General features: G+C 53.3%; 1 protein-coding gene across 1 annotated transcript; it reads left to right on the top strand.

The window, feature by feature from the left end:
• Nucleotides 1–11,417: 11,417 nt before the first annotated feature.
• LMH87_002511 (uncharacterized protein) lies at nucleotides 11,418–14,405 on the top strand (the record flags this gene model as incomplete). Its single annotated transcript, XM_056193979.1, has 7 exons — nucleotides 11,418–11,454; nucleotides 11,923–12,043; nucleotides 12,130–12,170; nucleotides 12,248–12,680; nucleotides 12,749–14,168; nucleotides 14,230–14,246; nucleotides 14,312–14,405. 7 exons carry the CDS (start codon nucleotides 11,418–11,420, stop codon nucleotides 14,403–14,405), a joined length of 2,163 nt encoding a protein of 720 aa, XP_056050963.1.
• Nucleotides 14,406–14,838: the final 433 nt, after the last annotated feature.

Raw genomic sequence — 14,838 nt, 5'->3', positions numbered from 1 at the left:
GCCCGGAGATAAACCGCCATAAACGTCTATGGAGTTGACATAGTTTTTCCACCCTATCCGGCACCAGTTGGTTGTCTTCCTTTCATTCCTTCGGTCACTGTACTCTTCCAGGCTCTAATCATCTGCAGTTTGGCTGGTGCCAGTAAAGCTGTGATCATCTGAACACCTTCGGTCCCAGACTAATCTGCCTCATATATACAAACAGTCGACTACAAGTCTCCTTCTAAGCGGGGCAACTAGACATGCTTGGGTTACCAAACACACCTTACGGTAAGCTGTCTAGTGATGTGTTGAAAGCCGTGGCTCTGTATTGTCAAATCTCCTCGGTTCGTCAAATTTCATGTCAAGGCAATGTCCGTCTCGGCACTGGTCCGTAGCAAGAGTAGGCCAAACTTCTCAAGATCAAGGGCATCCACGGTATCGCATTCCCTGCTATGGACGGCCGGGATGTTGTGACAAGTTTTGCTCATGGAAATAACATTGTCATCAACACTACCTTTGCCTTCCACGCCGTTGCCACGGAGGCCATCATTCATGGTCTCGCAGACCTTCAATAAGACACTGGCAAGAAATCGGCCCTAATTCATGACAATTCGCCCACGATCGATTCGGCCAGGAAAATTCTCGCCACAATGCACCAGACATTTAACGCCTCTCTAGACATCTAGTACTCCGTCAATTGGAGACTGTCCCATTACTAGACGATACTCCACGACGCACGCGTTTGGCGATTTCGGACGAATTCTATACCTAGCTGCATAAGCGAGGATATTGAGCCTTGCCAGCGGCGTACGACGGTTTTCGCTGCTCTTGTGCAGAGCGAAGCTGCAGATTCACCACGAACTTCCTAGGTCAGCCACTGTTCGTGGAACTGGTAGTGGTTTATTCAACCGCATGTCTCTTCAAATGGATGCCATCATCCACACAGCGCAGCTGGATGGCATAAACACCGTGATCAGTGCAGGCAAGTGTAGTGGGACCATTTGCACACCACGTCCTCGCCGTGCCGTACATGCATGAGCTGCTCCTGGGACACGTGTCTCGCCGGCACCGCCGACAACCTGCCGTCCAACAAGCATGGCGTCTACTTTGATGAAACGGCTCATCACTCGTGGCGCCGAGTCTTTGGGCGGATCTCCGCCGCTGGCGAGGTGCTTGGCCAACTGGCGGCAGATGAGGTTCCGAAGGAGACGCTCGAGGTTGCATGACCAAAACTGGGTAATGGTGAAGACGGAGACTTTCACGCGTGTATGTACAGCGAGCGCGTCAGCTTCTGGGCTTGAATCTTCAAAACTCGCAAGAAATCTGAGGACAGCATTGTCCTGGAGTGGGATTATTTGGCGACAGATCTCAAGAAAGCTCCCTCTCGGGCACACGGGGGCAGACACCCGTCTGGAAGAGTTTTGGTCAATTGCAGCAAGATGAGTTACAATTTGGTTGAAATGATATTCGGTGATGATTCCGTCTATTGAGGTGTTCAATATCTGCTTTACTCGATAGATGTATTCCATTGGCGCAAGGCTCTTCGTGAAATAGGGGTGTGACATTGGATACAGTCTAGTATAGGTATCTAGTGAGTCCACTGCATTGTTCGTAACAGCTCTATATAACACCACTCATCATTGTCTATCTGGAATGAGTGGAGTCCCGTGAGGAAGCCAAACTAATCACAGCGGATTGTGCAGCTGCGAAGACATAACGCTTGACTCAGAGATGTAGTCAAACGGTGGCGCAGTCGGCTAACGGGTAGCGCTCGATTCAGATCACAGGAATTCTCATTTTGTATATCCCTAGCACGGTTCCTCCGTGTTTGTTTCGGCGGAGGGTTTGCTAGACTTAGACGGCCTTGTGCTGGTCCTTCGAGCTTTCCTGGGTAGATCTTCTCTTTCTACTCGATATATAAGATGATTCATTGATTTGCGTCTACCTTGATCGTCGCTATTTCATTAGGCATTTTCGTATCTAAGTTTGCCTCCGCCGGAGGAGAAAGCTGTCAATGCTATAACACTATCGACAATGCGTCTGCTTTCCGCAGGCGTTGATAAGTAACTAGCCATGCTATAGGCAGAGCTGTTCTACTGATAATCCAGATGGACTAGATTGACGTGGCAGACAAGTAGATCCTCATGTCGGGGGGCAGAGCCGGATGGCAATCCCTCAACACTGGGTGAAGGTGCGCCGGCGATAAATCTCCGGCCAAATTAAGTCAATGGTCAAAGTTATATTTCAGATTGAGTAGAACCCGGAAAGGATTTGCGTCAGTTTGGATCGGCGTGAAGGCACACCGAAAGACACTGGTATGGCTTCTGCTTGTCTTATGTGCAATGCAGGGTAGGGGCTTAGCGCACTGCGCAGATTCGAACCCGCCCGCCGCCGTACCCGCCAATTGCGGCCCAACTACGATAACAGAGAGCGAAAACCATTGCCTGTCTAACGCGTGCGACAATGAGGTGGGGGTTAGACCATTTGAGTTCGTGCTACGTGTTCCTACAGGTAGCAGCGAGGCGTGCAAAGGTGAGACGAGAAAAAGAAAAGAAGGAAGATGCGAAAGTCAATCCAGCACAATGCCATCCAGGCCGCATAAACTAGGGGCTACCCGAGCCAGGACCTTGGCTGCCTCCGGCAATGCATCGAGATGGCAAAGCCAGGTACGCAGTGGCAGTGAAGGGGGTGTGCGCACTAATTAAAGAGGAGCCTGGTAACTTGGTAGAAAAAACGCCTCTTTCTTCCTAGACCTAGTGGCCATAGCTTATCCACTACATAACCATGGGAAAGACGCGCAAAATTCGAGTAGCCGGAGACGGGGATTTTCTCGCGCTGTGGATCGAGCTGGCCAAAAAGGTGATGTCATGTCACCGTGACCAAGTTCAGCCTATCAAGAAAAGGTATAGCAATGGGTGTCGTGTACGTGTTTGGGCTGTGGGAGCCAGTATCCGCGTATTACCTCAGCTAGCTCGTCGTCAGCACACAGGGGAGGATACGGCAGAAGCAGGAACAAGAGGACAGTGTCTCCGCAGAGAACAGGCAACCGATCATCCATTGCGGCGTAACTATCTAAGTACCGGTAGAGGCAGTGGCAGAGGAGCCTCAGAGGTTGCAGAAGCCTTGTCGGGGAGATGCAGAATCCTTGGCGCCACTTGCCCTGTTGTCTCTTCTCCTGCCCACCTGCGTTAATTTCGCAGCATCGAATTCATGTTCGACCTCATTCCTTTTAGCTCGTTCTGTTTCATGAATATCCATTGTTTTCAGGCTGGTCACCCCGGTGGCTTTCTTGCTCGTCAGCCCTTCTCCCTGCTGGTTCGAAGCGCTGTAGCTGCCAAGCGTCCGTGCTTCCAAGGAGGGCTCCAATGTGACCAGATATCTATCGCGCACCATCACTCAGCATGCCTGTAATGAGGGACGGACGAAGCATCACCAGTATATCGAATGATGTAGCGCCCTGCTGTTCTCCGTCCTTCGCCGTTCGTTTTCACCACCGTCTTGCCCTAACGTGAGCACTATAAAAACACCAGCCGGCAGCGGCAATATTCTAAAGGTGGTGCAGCAAGCCCGGAAAAAAGCCCAACTTCGGCTACCTACAATACTTACTTCATGGGTCCGCAACAATCCAAACTACGCAGACAGTGTTTGGCAAGCCAGCGTGCTGCCATTTGGTCGCTTGCAAAGATGGCGCACAAAATGAAGGGAAAGCGCGCCATAAATTGAGTTTCGCCGTACGGGGTCTGTCATTACTCAGTAATGGCTTTGTGTTGGAGCCGGCTGTCAATCCACTACTCTGCACGGATAGCAGTGGTGCTAATTTTCTTCTTGTTTTGCTACTCTCCGCCGCGCTATCCGCCGCAAGGGAACATATACGTACCCATTTGCCATCGTCTGCTCTGCTGGGAAGACTCTGGAGTACGTGATGGGCGGTACCATGGGTCCCAACTCGGAGACGAATGAATGTGTTTAGGACAGAGCACCTCTGCGGAATTGGAGCTCGGCAGCTTGAGTTGCGGTTTTTACCGCGTCTTTGCCATTCGGCCTCTGCACCACAGCTTCATGGTAGCAGTGCCAAGGCCTTTGATCGCTGCACTTAATTGACGAGAGGCTCGAATGGTTTTTGCTGGCAGCGTGGTGAAATGAAGCCGAGTTCGTTGGTTGCAGGATTGTGTGTGTACTCTGGGGCTTGAGTGGGCTTGTCGTCCACAACTTGACATGTGCTTGTGTGCAAGACACACAAACTTTATGGCGTGCTTGACTTGCTGTCCGGTTGGCTTGAAGTTTGTCGAGGGGACTTAGATGAAAGCCCGACTGGGCCACTCGCTCATTGCTCAGTACCCATATCAATGCGAGAATTGGGGGGGCCCAGAGGCTAAATTTAAGCGCCTGCATTCATGCGTGCGTGACATTTTCCAAGATGGAGGAACAGTGCGCTAAGTTACTAACCGCAAGCATTGTAGCCTGATGATAGCCTGTGACATGCTGAGATTTTTCTGGACGTCAGACCAGAGCTCGTTAATACTATAAGAAGACTTTGCCAACGCAAGAGCATTTACCAGCGCCGAAGGTACGTATCGGATACTGTATTTGAATGGCTCGCATTTAGCTGAATAGGCCACGCTGGCCGGCAACGTGGCAGCAGCTTGATTGTACTGCTGATAATTACCCTCTGACAATCCATCTCTATTGTGACTCGCGGGCGGCGTACGTCCATCTGAGTTTCAACAGCGGCTAGCACGGAGAGAAAATCCCAGCAGCTCCTGGAATACCGGCAAAGATCCATTTGTGGCTGAGACCTGTGTTGATTTGAATGCCTCATCTTGCCGTGCCTGGTAAATACACCAGTATTCTGCTCTAATAAACTACACTGCACATCATAACCATCCATACTCTGCTGTGTCACCTAGCGGCAGTGCTAGAGCGCTTTTGCGTTAATGAGAGCTGATTGAGAACAAGCAATATATTAGCTCCATGGGAATCTGCGTACGAGATCTCGCCCTCTTTCCATCTACTTGCCCAACAAACGAAACAAAGAGAACAACTGAAATGATAGAACAAAAGGCCGTGGAGACAAGAGTGAGTTTCTGCAGAGTACAGTGGAAAATTAGGACACAAAATCGTGAGTGTTTTTGCCTGATGAAGCGCCCCCAGTTCCACAAGCCACAGCGGGCACTGTTATTACTGCTTGTGCATTAATCAATCGCTGGAGCAAGCAGTGTCGCATTGCTACTTGACATGAAGTTTGGACCTCGGTACTGCCGGTAACTTCACATGGCGAAATGTTGCCGTCATTGGCAGAAGCGGCATTCGCAGTAATAGATGCGTCGACTTATTATGGAGGCTATTACAGGTCTCGCATAACGCTGGCCGGAAATAGCATTGCATCCAGGGGAACTTGGCCACCTAGCCCTATCAGTACTCAGCCGCCCCATCGTATCCAGCCTCCGCCCTCCTGTGTCCAATATATAGGGCAGGGTATACGGCCACCAGGGAGTGGACAATGTCGTGCAAGTCTCAGATTGGATCTCAAGATTCGAGAGCCAAGCATTGCTTCTGCTCACTCGACACTTCGGGCAAGCAAATGGTTGGTAAGAAGAGGACGGTACTTTCAAGCGTGGCGCATCTTCGAACCAGAGCGTCAAAGCTACCAGACTTGCAAGCCCTCGGGCTTCCCTGTTTCTCGCTGCCCCCTTGCAAGCCCTGCCAGTGGACTCCACCAGACTAGCAAACTAGACTTCGGACCAGGCCGCCGCGAACTTCTTGGCCAGACCAAGGCCGTGCCAACCAACCAGGCGTGCCAGGCAGTCACACTCAAGTCGAAGCCTGCAATATACCCGCACAAGGGCGGAGACGGCGGCGGAGGCGGCGGAGGCCAGAGAGAGCAATTTTTCCCACGCTCACCATTCCATCTATATTTCGCAGACCCAGTCGCTCCGCAGTGAAAAGCTTCTGGCATCGGTGCGATGCAGGTGCATCTAGTTTCTGGGCTGCATGCTCTCGTATCGTATAATCGTAGCACTGCCTCCCTCTCACGGCTCTGCGACAGGCGTGAGGCTGTACATACATCCTTCGATCCTGAACTCCCAACTCCGTAAGTACCCACAAGGGAACGTCCACGGGTGGCGGCATTTGGAAAAGGTCCGCAACTCCCAGCCTTGTTTCTGATGGTGAGACCTACCGACACTGCTGTTTTCACTAGTAATAAATGGTGAGTATGTATGTCTCTGACAGTTCTGGAGCGTCAGTGGCCTGCGTGCGCGGTGTTTACGGGCCATTCGTGGGCAAGGATGCAGAATAAACCCCTCTTCGTGACCGTGTAGTGGACGGGGCCTTGTGTGCTCCTCCAAGTACCACATGAAATAACGTCTGCCATATAAATTTGGTACCAGGATTCCGCCAGCCAATCTCGGAGGTCACTTGGCAGATATTATAGATGCGACAAAAAAAAAAAGTCGACGCCGGTAGTTGGGTCGGGCATGGAAGCGCAGTAGGCAATCAATACCGAGCAAAGACTCAATATTCAAAGCCAGGCCGCAGTGGAAGATGCATTCTGGCATGCCGTGGTGTTGAGTGGGTAATCACGCACAGCCCCATGAGATACCATCATCAGCAAGCTTTTAGCTGGGTTGTTGCTAGCTGGACCGCGAGGCAAGCAAGCAGGCCTCGACCGGCTATGCCGATGATACTCCCTGGCGCCAGCCCCGGTCTCAATCCGAGGCAGATGACGACGCGCTTTTGCTGGGAACGAAAAGAGGGCACGAGGGTAGATAACAAGGCGCTGGTATTTGCACCAAATATTGACGAGGCGTGGCATGTAGTGGAACAAGTAGGAGGACGAAGAAAAAGACCATGCTTGCTTGGCACAAAAGAGGCTGGGCTTCACTGGTACGAAGAGAGCTGGCAGAGGTCAAGGGCTACCCAGATATTGCTACATACGTGCCTAGTCTATTGACTCTTCGCCATGTTTCGTCGGCTAGAAAAGCAGCGTCCCCCGGCATGCCACTCCCGCAACATCGGGACAGTCACGCCGACGGCGGTCGATTGCTCTACTGCAGCAATCAAAGGCTACGGCCGGTGTGTGGATGGATGAAAATCTGTGTATACTGGCCTACCAGTGCCTACCTACTTACAGACTGGCCGTAACCACCAGTGACGTTTATCTTCGCTCCATTTCTATTGGTTCAACAGGATCTAGCTTATAATTTAAAATAAAAAAAAGCCCATCATCTTCTCCGGGGAGCAGTCGCGAGCTGTCAGTGGAAAAGCACGTGCGCTCACGCGAGCTCTTGAACTAAGCTTGTTAGCTGCACTTTGTTTCCCCTCAATCCTGTCAGCGCATTTCACATCCGCGCAAAGGCCGTGAACCAGCAAACAGAAAAAGTCTGACTTTTTGCCATGTTCCGATACGTTGGGGGGGGGGGGGGGGGAGCGGAGCTAGGCACAAAGGGCAGACACTCGGGAGGGCCCGACCCAAGTCGTACGTGGACCCTGATTTAGCAAGCCTCCGTCAACAACAGGAGAATTCGAGCAATATAAATGCCTGCGCAGCGAAGCATGCAAGCAAGTATTGAATGCAGGTCGCACTATTTGTACGCTGCAAGGCTGTTCCTTAGTAGAAAGAGGGTATGAGAGGCACAACGCAAACTGTGCTTGCACGTGCTCCGGACTCGGCTTCGCATGCTAGTGATAGCCTTTTGCCTTTTCCCCCCAGCTTTAGTGGGTGCAATTGATACCGAGAATTGGCAGGGTGCCGAGCCACACTGCGTATTGGGTAGTCTAATTCAAAATAAATTATCCCGACTTTGCCATTCTTAGGCTCTTTCGGGCCCGCGCCTAGCAGCCTGACGTGTGCGGTAGCGAGCCTCGTATTCTGGATGCTGATAGTCTGTCCTTAATTTTTCGGTTGTGGCTTGGCCAGTCTGTCTTTTTTTTTGTCCCTTCCTCTGCCAACCCATCCCCGCCTTGTGTCTCTCTTTTTCTTGCCCTCTTCGTTTCCGTTTTCTCTTGTTTTCTTTTCTTGGTTCCGTGGCTCGGTTTTCATCTCCGCTTGCTTCTCGCCTCCTCCTCCTCCTCCTCCTCCTCTTCTTCTTCTTCTTCTTCTTCTTCTTATTCCTCGCCCCCTTTGCCTCCTCTGCAGACCCATCCTCCCGCGCGTTTCGCAGCCAGTAATCCTGGGGAAAGTGTTGTGTTCGCGTCAGCACATCAGTCGGCCATGACGAACGGACGATTCATAAGGCTTCATCGACAGTAAACTCTCTGCAATTCGGAAAGCCAGAAAGCAGCTAGAAGCGCTCGCGACTCATCGAAAGCGAACATACGAATGATACCGACGGCAACGCAGCATCATCCTGCATTCGAGCTGCGTGCCTGCGAACAAGCAGACCTTGCGTCCATCCATCAGCCGAAGCCTTCTTTTCCCGACATCAAGTAATTTTCGACGGCCGCTAAAGCCCAACAAATTTGACGGTGACAATTGCATTCGTCGATAGATTGGGTGCATCCCGAGGACCCGCAATCGCCAGCCCACTCGAAGACTTCTCCACGCTCCATCAACAAACGAGGAAACAAACAGACCAGTTGCAGATTTTCAACTTTCTTCCAACTCATTTTGCTCCCGCCTGGTGACTCATCGACAGCCCTGGTCTCTTCACTCGCTATTTCCAACGACGTTTTGTACGATTCGGATACTTTCGTGCCACGCCCGTGTTTTCCGACGACTTGCATCGCGGACCATCAAACTCGGCCGCTGGTCGCCTACCAGATCGAACCTATCATATCGAGCTGCCAGAAATTCCGTCACACAGGCGTCCAGGTCAATCCGCGTGCCTCGTTCGAGGCCTACTGGTACAGAGTTTGAACCGCAGCGCGCTACTGGTGAGTGCTAACTTGTTTCTTACCCACCGTCCGTTCCGGAGCCCACATGCGAACACACCACCGGACCGCACATTCGAAGTACAAGGCAAGAGAGAGAGCGAGAGGCGAACCAAAACCAAGTCAGACAACAAAATGCAAAATATACGCGAGTCCTGAATGGCAAGCAGGCATGCACACTCCAGCGAGAGCGCAACCCTCGCATTGCAGAGCCGTCCTTCTCCACCACGCACCAAGTAGTGCTGGTGAAACAGAGACACTGCGCGCCAGCGACAAGTGTCCTGCCCAAGCAACCAAGTTAACGGCGCTGAGGAACTAGTCCAAGACAACGAAGGCTCCGATAAAAAAAAACATTTTTTTCCCCTTCGTGCTGCTTATTAGCACCACTGACGGCTGGGGAAATGCGGATACTGAATCGGCGTTACTGCCTCCGAGCGTGCGCTTCGGTGTTGCTGTCCAGTCAGTTTCTGTTGGATGGCCGGTATACTGCGAGTCGCCCGCTCAGCAGACTGCCCATTTCGCTAAGGGTTTCTCCTCCCGTCTGGCTGGACTGTTCCTGGCGGCATGGTCGAACCTGAATTCGATTGCACCTGCTGAGTCATTGGAATTCAATGCCGCTTGTCGTCAACCCAAGCAGTTGCTTGGTGGAGGTTGCCTGCTTGACATGAGGCATTTGAACCCGTTTTTGGCGTTGCTCCTTGCCCTCTTTATTGTCTATTTCCCAGCCGTTGCCGCTGGCGAATCGTTCATGTGCCTGATTACATCCTTCCCACACCCACGCATACACACAAAAAATGGCACACCCAAGCCGTCGTTTCCGCGCCCAGGACAGGCAAGGCCTATTTTCAGCGCAACAGGGCTTAACAGTGGGACTTTGACAGTGCAGCGCCACCCGCATCCGCAGCCTGCGCCCCCTTTCACACCACGCATGCGATTGCGGCCGGTACCTAGATGGGTACCAGTCTGGGTACTTGGCACCAGGTACCTGCGGGAGTGGTGTTGGCGCTTTTTGGCTGGCTTTTGGGGGTTGATTGCCAAACATGCAGTCTCCGATACCTCCCATTCAGGTACAGGCAGTCGTGCCGAGATGGCTGTGGCTCCTGCTGGTGGTCGCCGCCTGCCTGCCTGCCTGCCTGCCCCTGTCGGCCTGCCTGCCTGCCTGCCTGCCCCTGTCGGCCTGCCTGCTTGCTGCACCGTTGCGCTGTCCCTCCAGCACCTCCCTCCTCCAATGTACTCGGTACAGCGGCAATACCACCCCAAATAGCCCGCCCATCATTCTCCTGCCCGCCCCACGCCCGCCCGTGCAAAGAATAAGAAGAAGAAAAAAAAAAATTTACACCCTAGAGCCGGTCCACTGCAGGCGCGGATTACCAACCAACGGGCCCACGACTCTGCACATGTCTGTGACCCAGAATCTGGCGCCCCTTGACATTTGCTACAATCATACTCTTCATTTCCCCCGTCTGCCCACTCGCATCGTCCCACCATCGCTGGCACTCGTTGACATCCTGGTCGTGGCTTTGTCGTTCCGGCGTCCCGGCCACTCCTTCTCACTACCAAGTACGGAGTACTCCATCACCTCACCTTGCACCTCAGCCTGCTGTGTTTCTCCCGCGCCCTCTCTCTCTCCCTCCTCTCTCTCTCTTCCTTTCAGCTTTGTGCTCGCTCGTCGCGCTACTAGTCCCGTCCCAGCGTCCCAGCTTTTTCGTCTTTCCCACCTTCCCTGTACGCTACTAAAAGTTAGCACCCTTGGTTTCTGACGCCGTCGCAGTTTTTGCCCACCCGACTGGCCAACCACGTTGCCTAGCCTCGCTCGTCCCAGCTCGACCCGGCCAGTTTTTTTTTTCAGTCACTCGTTTGAAAATTCCTATTACCGGAAACACGCTGCTCGTCGTTGCTCCATTGCACCAAGCACCGCGAAGCTACCATACCCCGGCCGCTTCACATCTGTGTTCTTCTCGCTGCTGCTGTGCTCTGGGCTCATCTGTCCTAACTCGGCTGCCCTGCCTCTCTCTCCAGTCTCTCCCAGTCCCTTGCAAGGCGCCTCTGGCTCGACTTGACCGCTGCGCCGCGCTCGGCCCACCAGACAATCGTCAGGCACCTAGCCGTCTTTTGACGATATTCCACCACCACATTCCGTCGACGCTACCTACCTAGCGACCACGTCGTGCGTGTGCCATCACAGCACGCACACCCCTGGCATTGCTGTTCCATCTCTTGCCGACCCTCCCATTCGACCAGCTCTGCAGGCTCACTTTCAGTCGCCCCTGTCACCTTGCATTCAGATCCCATCGCCGCTGAATCATCCCCCTCCTTGACCGTCCCCCAGGACTGCGTCTTCGCTTGCTTGTTGACAGCTCCGTCTGCTCTCCCATCAGCTGTCGAACCCTTCTACAGGGCCTCTTCCCCGCGGCCGAACTCGTGCTCAAAATTGACAGCCGAGCCTTTCTTAATCTTACGGCCACTTTAGCTCTACTCCTGTGAGAGCTACGAAACTCAGCACCTTTAATCGCTTGGCCGCCGCCCAAGCCCACTAGGCCGCATCGGGCCCTACCTACTCAACCATGGCACCTATGACGCCCCGTCTCAAGATTCTTGCAGGTTCGTCCATCCATCAATCAGCCCAAACCCAACTTGCCCACCCCCCTCCCACCCCCCCAAAAAAAACCTCCAGCCCATCCCCAAATTTGCATCCTTGCCGCATTGCATTGTTCTGTAGTGCAACCCATACCCTTGTCGCTCTGCTGGCGAATACTAAGCAGGCCCATCTTCACACTGTCACCAGGCCCTTCTTTTTTGGGGGGAGCCGCTGCCTTTCCTCTTCTCCAGCCCACTTAGCCTCTTATCTACACGTTCCATCCTCGTTGTACTATTCAGACTTTTTATCTCACTCTCCATTCTCTCGTTGCTTTCTTTCTATGCACCCCAATTGAGCAGACATTTTGAGTCGCTCTCTGCGACCTTGCTTTCATTTCCTTTCGCATCATTCGCGCCCAGCGATTGCCCTGCGCGTCGCCACGGTTCTTCTGCCCATCATGACCGACAATGAGCTAATGCAAGTTTGTTCAGTTGGCGGAAACCCGGTCTCTGCCTTTCTCTCCTGGCGACTTCAGGCCACAAACGCCTGCGATGTTACCCTAGTCTGGAAATCGGGATACGAGCATGTCTCTCAATACGGCATCTCTTTCAAGTATGTTGCGCTGGTCACGTCCGGCACAGCCGGCCGAATGTCATGTTTTTCATTTCCGCGATGGCATTTCTAACGATCATTTGTAGGTCGCCTATATTCGGCAATGAGCGCTTTAAGCCTCGTCACGGTGCGTATCTGATCGAACATCCGAAAATTTGGATCGCATTTCCAGTGTCAGTGAAAACTAACTTGCATGTTCTTCAGTGGTCCGAAACCCCGAAGACGCTTCCAATGTCCGTGACGGCCCTTTCGATTACGTCGTCTTGTGCGTAAAGGCCCTACCCGACGTGTACGACCTGGCCGCTGTTATCGACTCTGTCGTAACGCCCCAGCATACCTGCATTCTTATCAACACAACACACACACTGGGCGTCGAAGCCGCCATCGAAGAGCGTTACCCCACAAACGTCGTTCTTTCGTTAGTCTCTGGTGCCGAGCTTACCCAGCTCGGGCCAAGCGAATTCGAGCACAAGGGCTCGACCGATGTCTGGGTTGGTCCGGCCAACAAGCATAGCAATATTCCCCCAGCTATACAAGAGGACATGGCACAGGCTCTGGCCATGACTCTTAGCACCGGCCAGGTCGACTGCAAAGTGTCGCCGAACATTCGTCAGCAACAATATGAACGCGTTATTGGGTACGCCTTGTCATTTTTTATTTCCGCTCTACTTCCTCAGCCAGTTCGCTAACCCTGCTGTCTTTCAGTCCGATTGCTTTCCACCCTGTCAGCGTGCTCTTTGAAACCCCCAACCAATCCGTTCTTCTAGACAAGGTCGGCGTCAAGGACATGGTCACTGGCATTATCGACGAGCTTCTCCTCCTCGCCGAGGCCAATGGCTGCAAATTCGACATTGACTTCAAGCAGAGTGTAATGGGCGACATGACAAAGACGAATCTTCCAGAAAGTATTATGTGGCAAGACTATGTCGCTAGACGCCCGATGGAAATCGAGACGTATCTGGGATCCCCCATCAAGCTCGCTCACGAAGCCAAGGTTCCCGTTCCCAGAATCGAGACACTTTACGCCATTATGCACAACTTGAATGTGGTCAATAGGAACCGGCCCAAGACCGGAGACGTTCCTGTTGTTATGCCCCCAAGCTCCCCAACCGTCGGTCAGCCTCCACGCCTGCCATCCCAGAATGGCCACCGTCCAATGATGGGCGGCATGCCAAATGGAAATGGTATGCCACCGCGCCAGGTTCGTCCACGTAACTCTTCCAACTTCGGCCCCCCCGGGCCAATGCGACGCGGACCTCCTCCTATGAACGGCGGCCCAAACGGCATGGGGCGCCCACCACCGCACATGAATGGCGGATCCCGAGCTCCCTCGCGACGTGGATCCATGGACGGCAATGATCTCGAAGAATTTTCGCATCTTGTCCTCTACGACGACATTCCCGAAGGCCATGAACAAGGTTTTGGCGCCGACGGCGGTGACATTGGGTTGCGTGAGAGAGAGTTGCAGCTCAGACAGAGAGAACTAGCTCTCAAAGAGCAGGAGATGCGCATGCGACGCGGCCCTCCTCCGGGGCCACCGGGCCCTCGCCGCGGCCCTCATCCTATGCGCCACAGTACTCAGATGTTCGACGACGACGACGACGATGACTTCTTCGATCCCCCCGTGGGCCCTGGAATGCCTGCTGTTGACGCCGACAATTTTGACATGATGAGCGTCACGTCACGAAAGAATCGCAAAGCCTCCGGCCCCCCTGCCTCTCAAATTCGCCGTAACCCTGAGTTCGATGCTCCCCCCCCTTCCCGCGGCGGCCGATTCCGACCCAGCTTTGGCCGAAACCGTTCAAGCCAAATTGCATCGATACCCATGATGACAGACAACATCCTAGACGACCCACTTATGAGCTGCTCGTCGAATCGCTATGGTACTGTCGACCGAGGCACCATGAACGGTGGCTCCCGAGCCAACTCCCTGACGGCCTCGAGACTTGATGAGCTGCAATACGGCCAGGCTCCCGGTGGCCCTCCAGGAATGAACTATGGGCGTCGCGCAAGCCAGTCCCCCGGAAACCCATACAGTCCCTCGATGCGCGGCGGTGGCGGCAGACCTTCGCCCCCCAACGGTTACGGACCTCCCATGAATGGCCGTCCCTCTCCGCCCGAGGGTGTTCGGCAGCCCATTCCTCGCTATCCTCCGGGCCAGGGCAACGCGGTTGCCCCTCAGCAAGTTGAACAGCATATTGGGGTGAGCGCCCTCCATCCACCGAAGACTAGAAACGTGCGAAGTCTGACGGGTAGTGCGAGTGCTAGCGCGGGCAGTGGTGAAATCGACTCCGAAAACTCGGCACGCAGCAGCCAGACCAGCCTTCCTCCTGCGCCACCAGCAGCTACCAGTGTCCACTAATATAATCGATTCACCACGAAAATTCTGCAGGAAGACATGTCGGTACTCACGCCGCCGGTGCCTGTGTTTAAGGCCGACGGCGGTTTCTAACAAGACGTGAGGCAGTCTTCTTATTATCTCATTTGCTTTACACATGCGAAAAAAATACAGCGTTGGGAGTTGGTTCAATCTGGCAACGGCAAAATACGCCAGAAAACAGACGAACCTCTTGTTTTATGTGAGCTTTGCCAAATCCTGTACATATGGCCGAAAAGAAGGAACGGCAGCAAACGCTTGACTGGTTTGATACTATTGCATCTGAGCAAGAACATTTAGTTTTTTGCCTTCATAATGTCGATTCGGCCGAGGATCAAACACGACCTGGCATCCTAGCTTTGGCCTACCTACAAGGATCGCCTTTTGTACGCTATCGCTCTACAGGAGCCATGGATAA

The sequence above is a fragment of the Akanthomyces muscarius genome, chromosome 3 (assembly GCF_028009165.1).
Source record: "Akanthomyces muscarius strain Ve6 chromosome 3, whole genome shotgun sequence".
Lineage (NCBI taxonomy): Eukaryota > Fungi > Ascomycota > Sordariomycetes > Hypocreales > Cordycipitaceae > Akanthomyces > Akanthomyces muscarius.
Note: the sequence above shows the minus strand (reverse complement) of the source record. Positions and strands in the feature narration are given on the sequence as shown.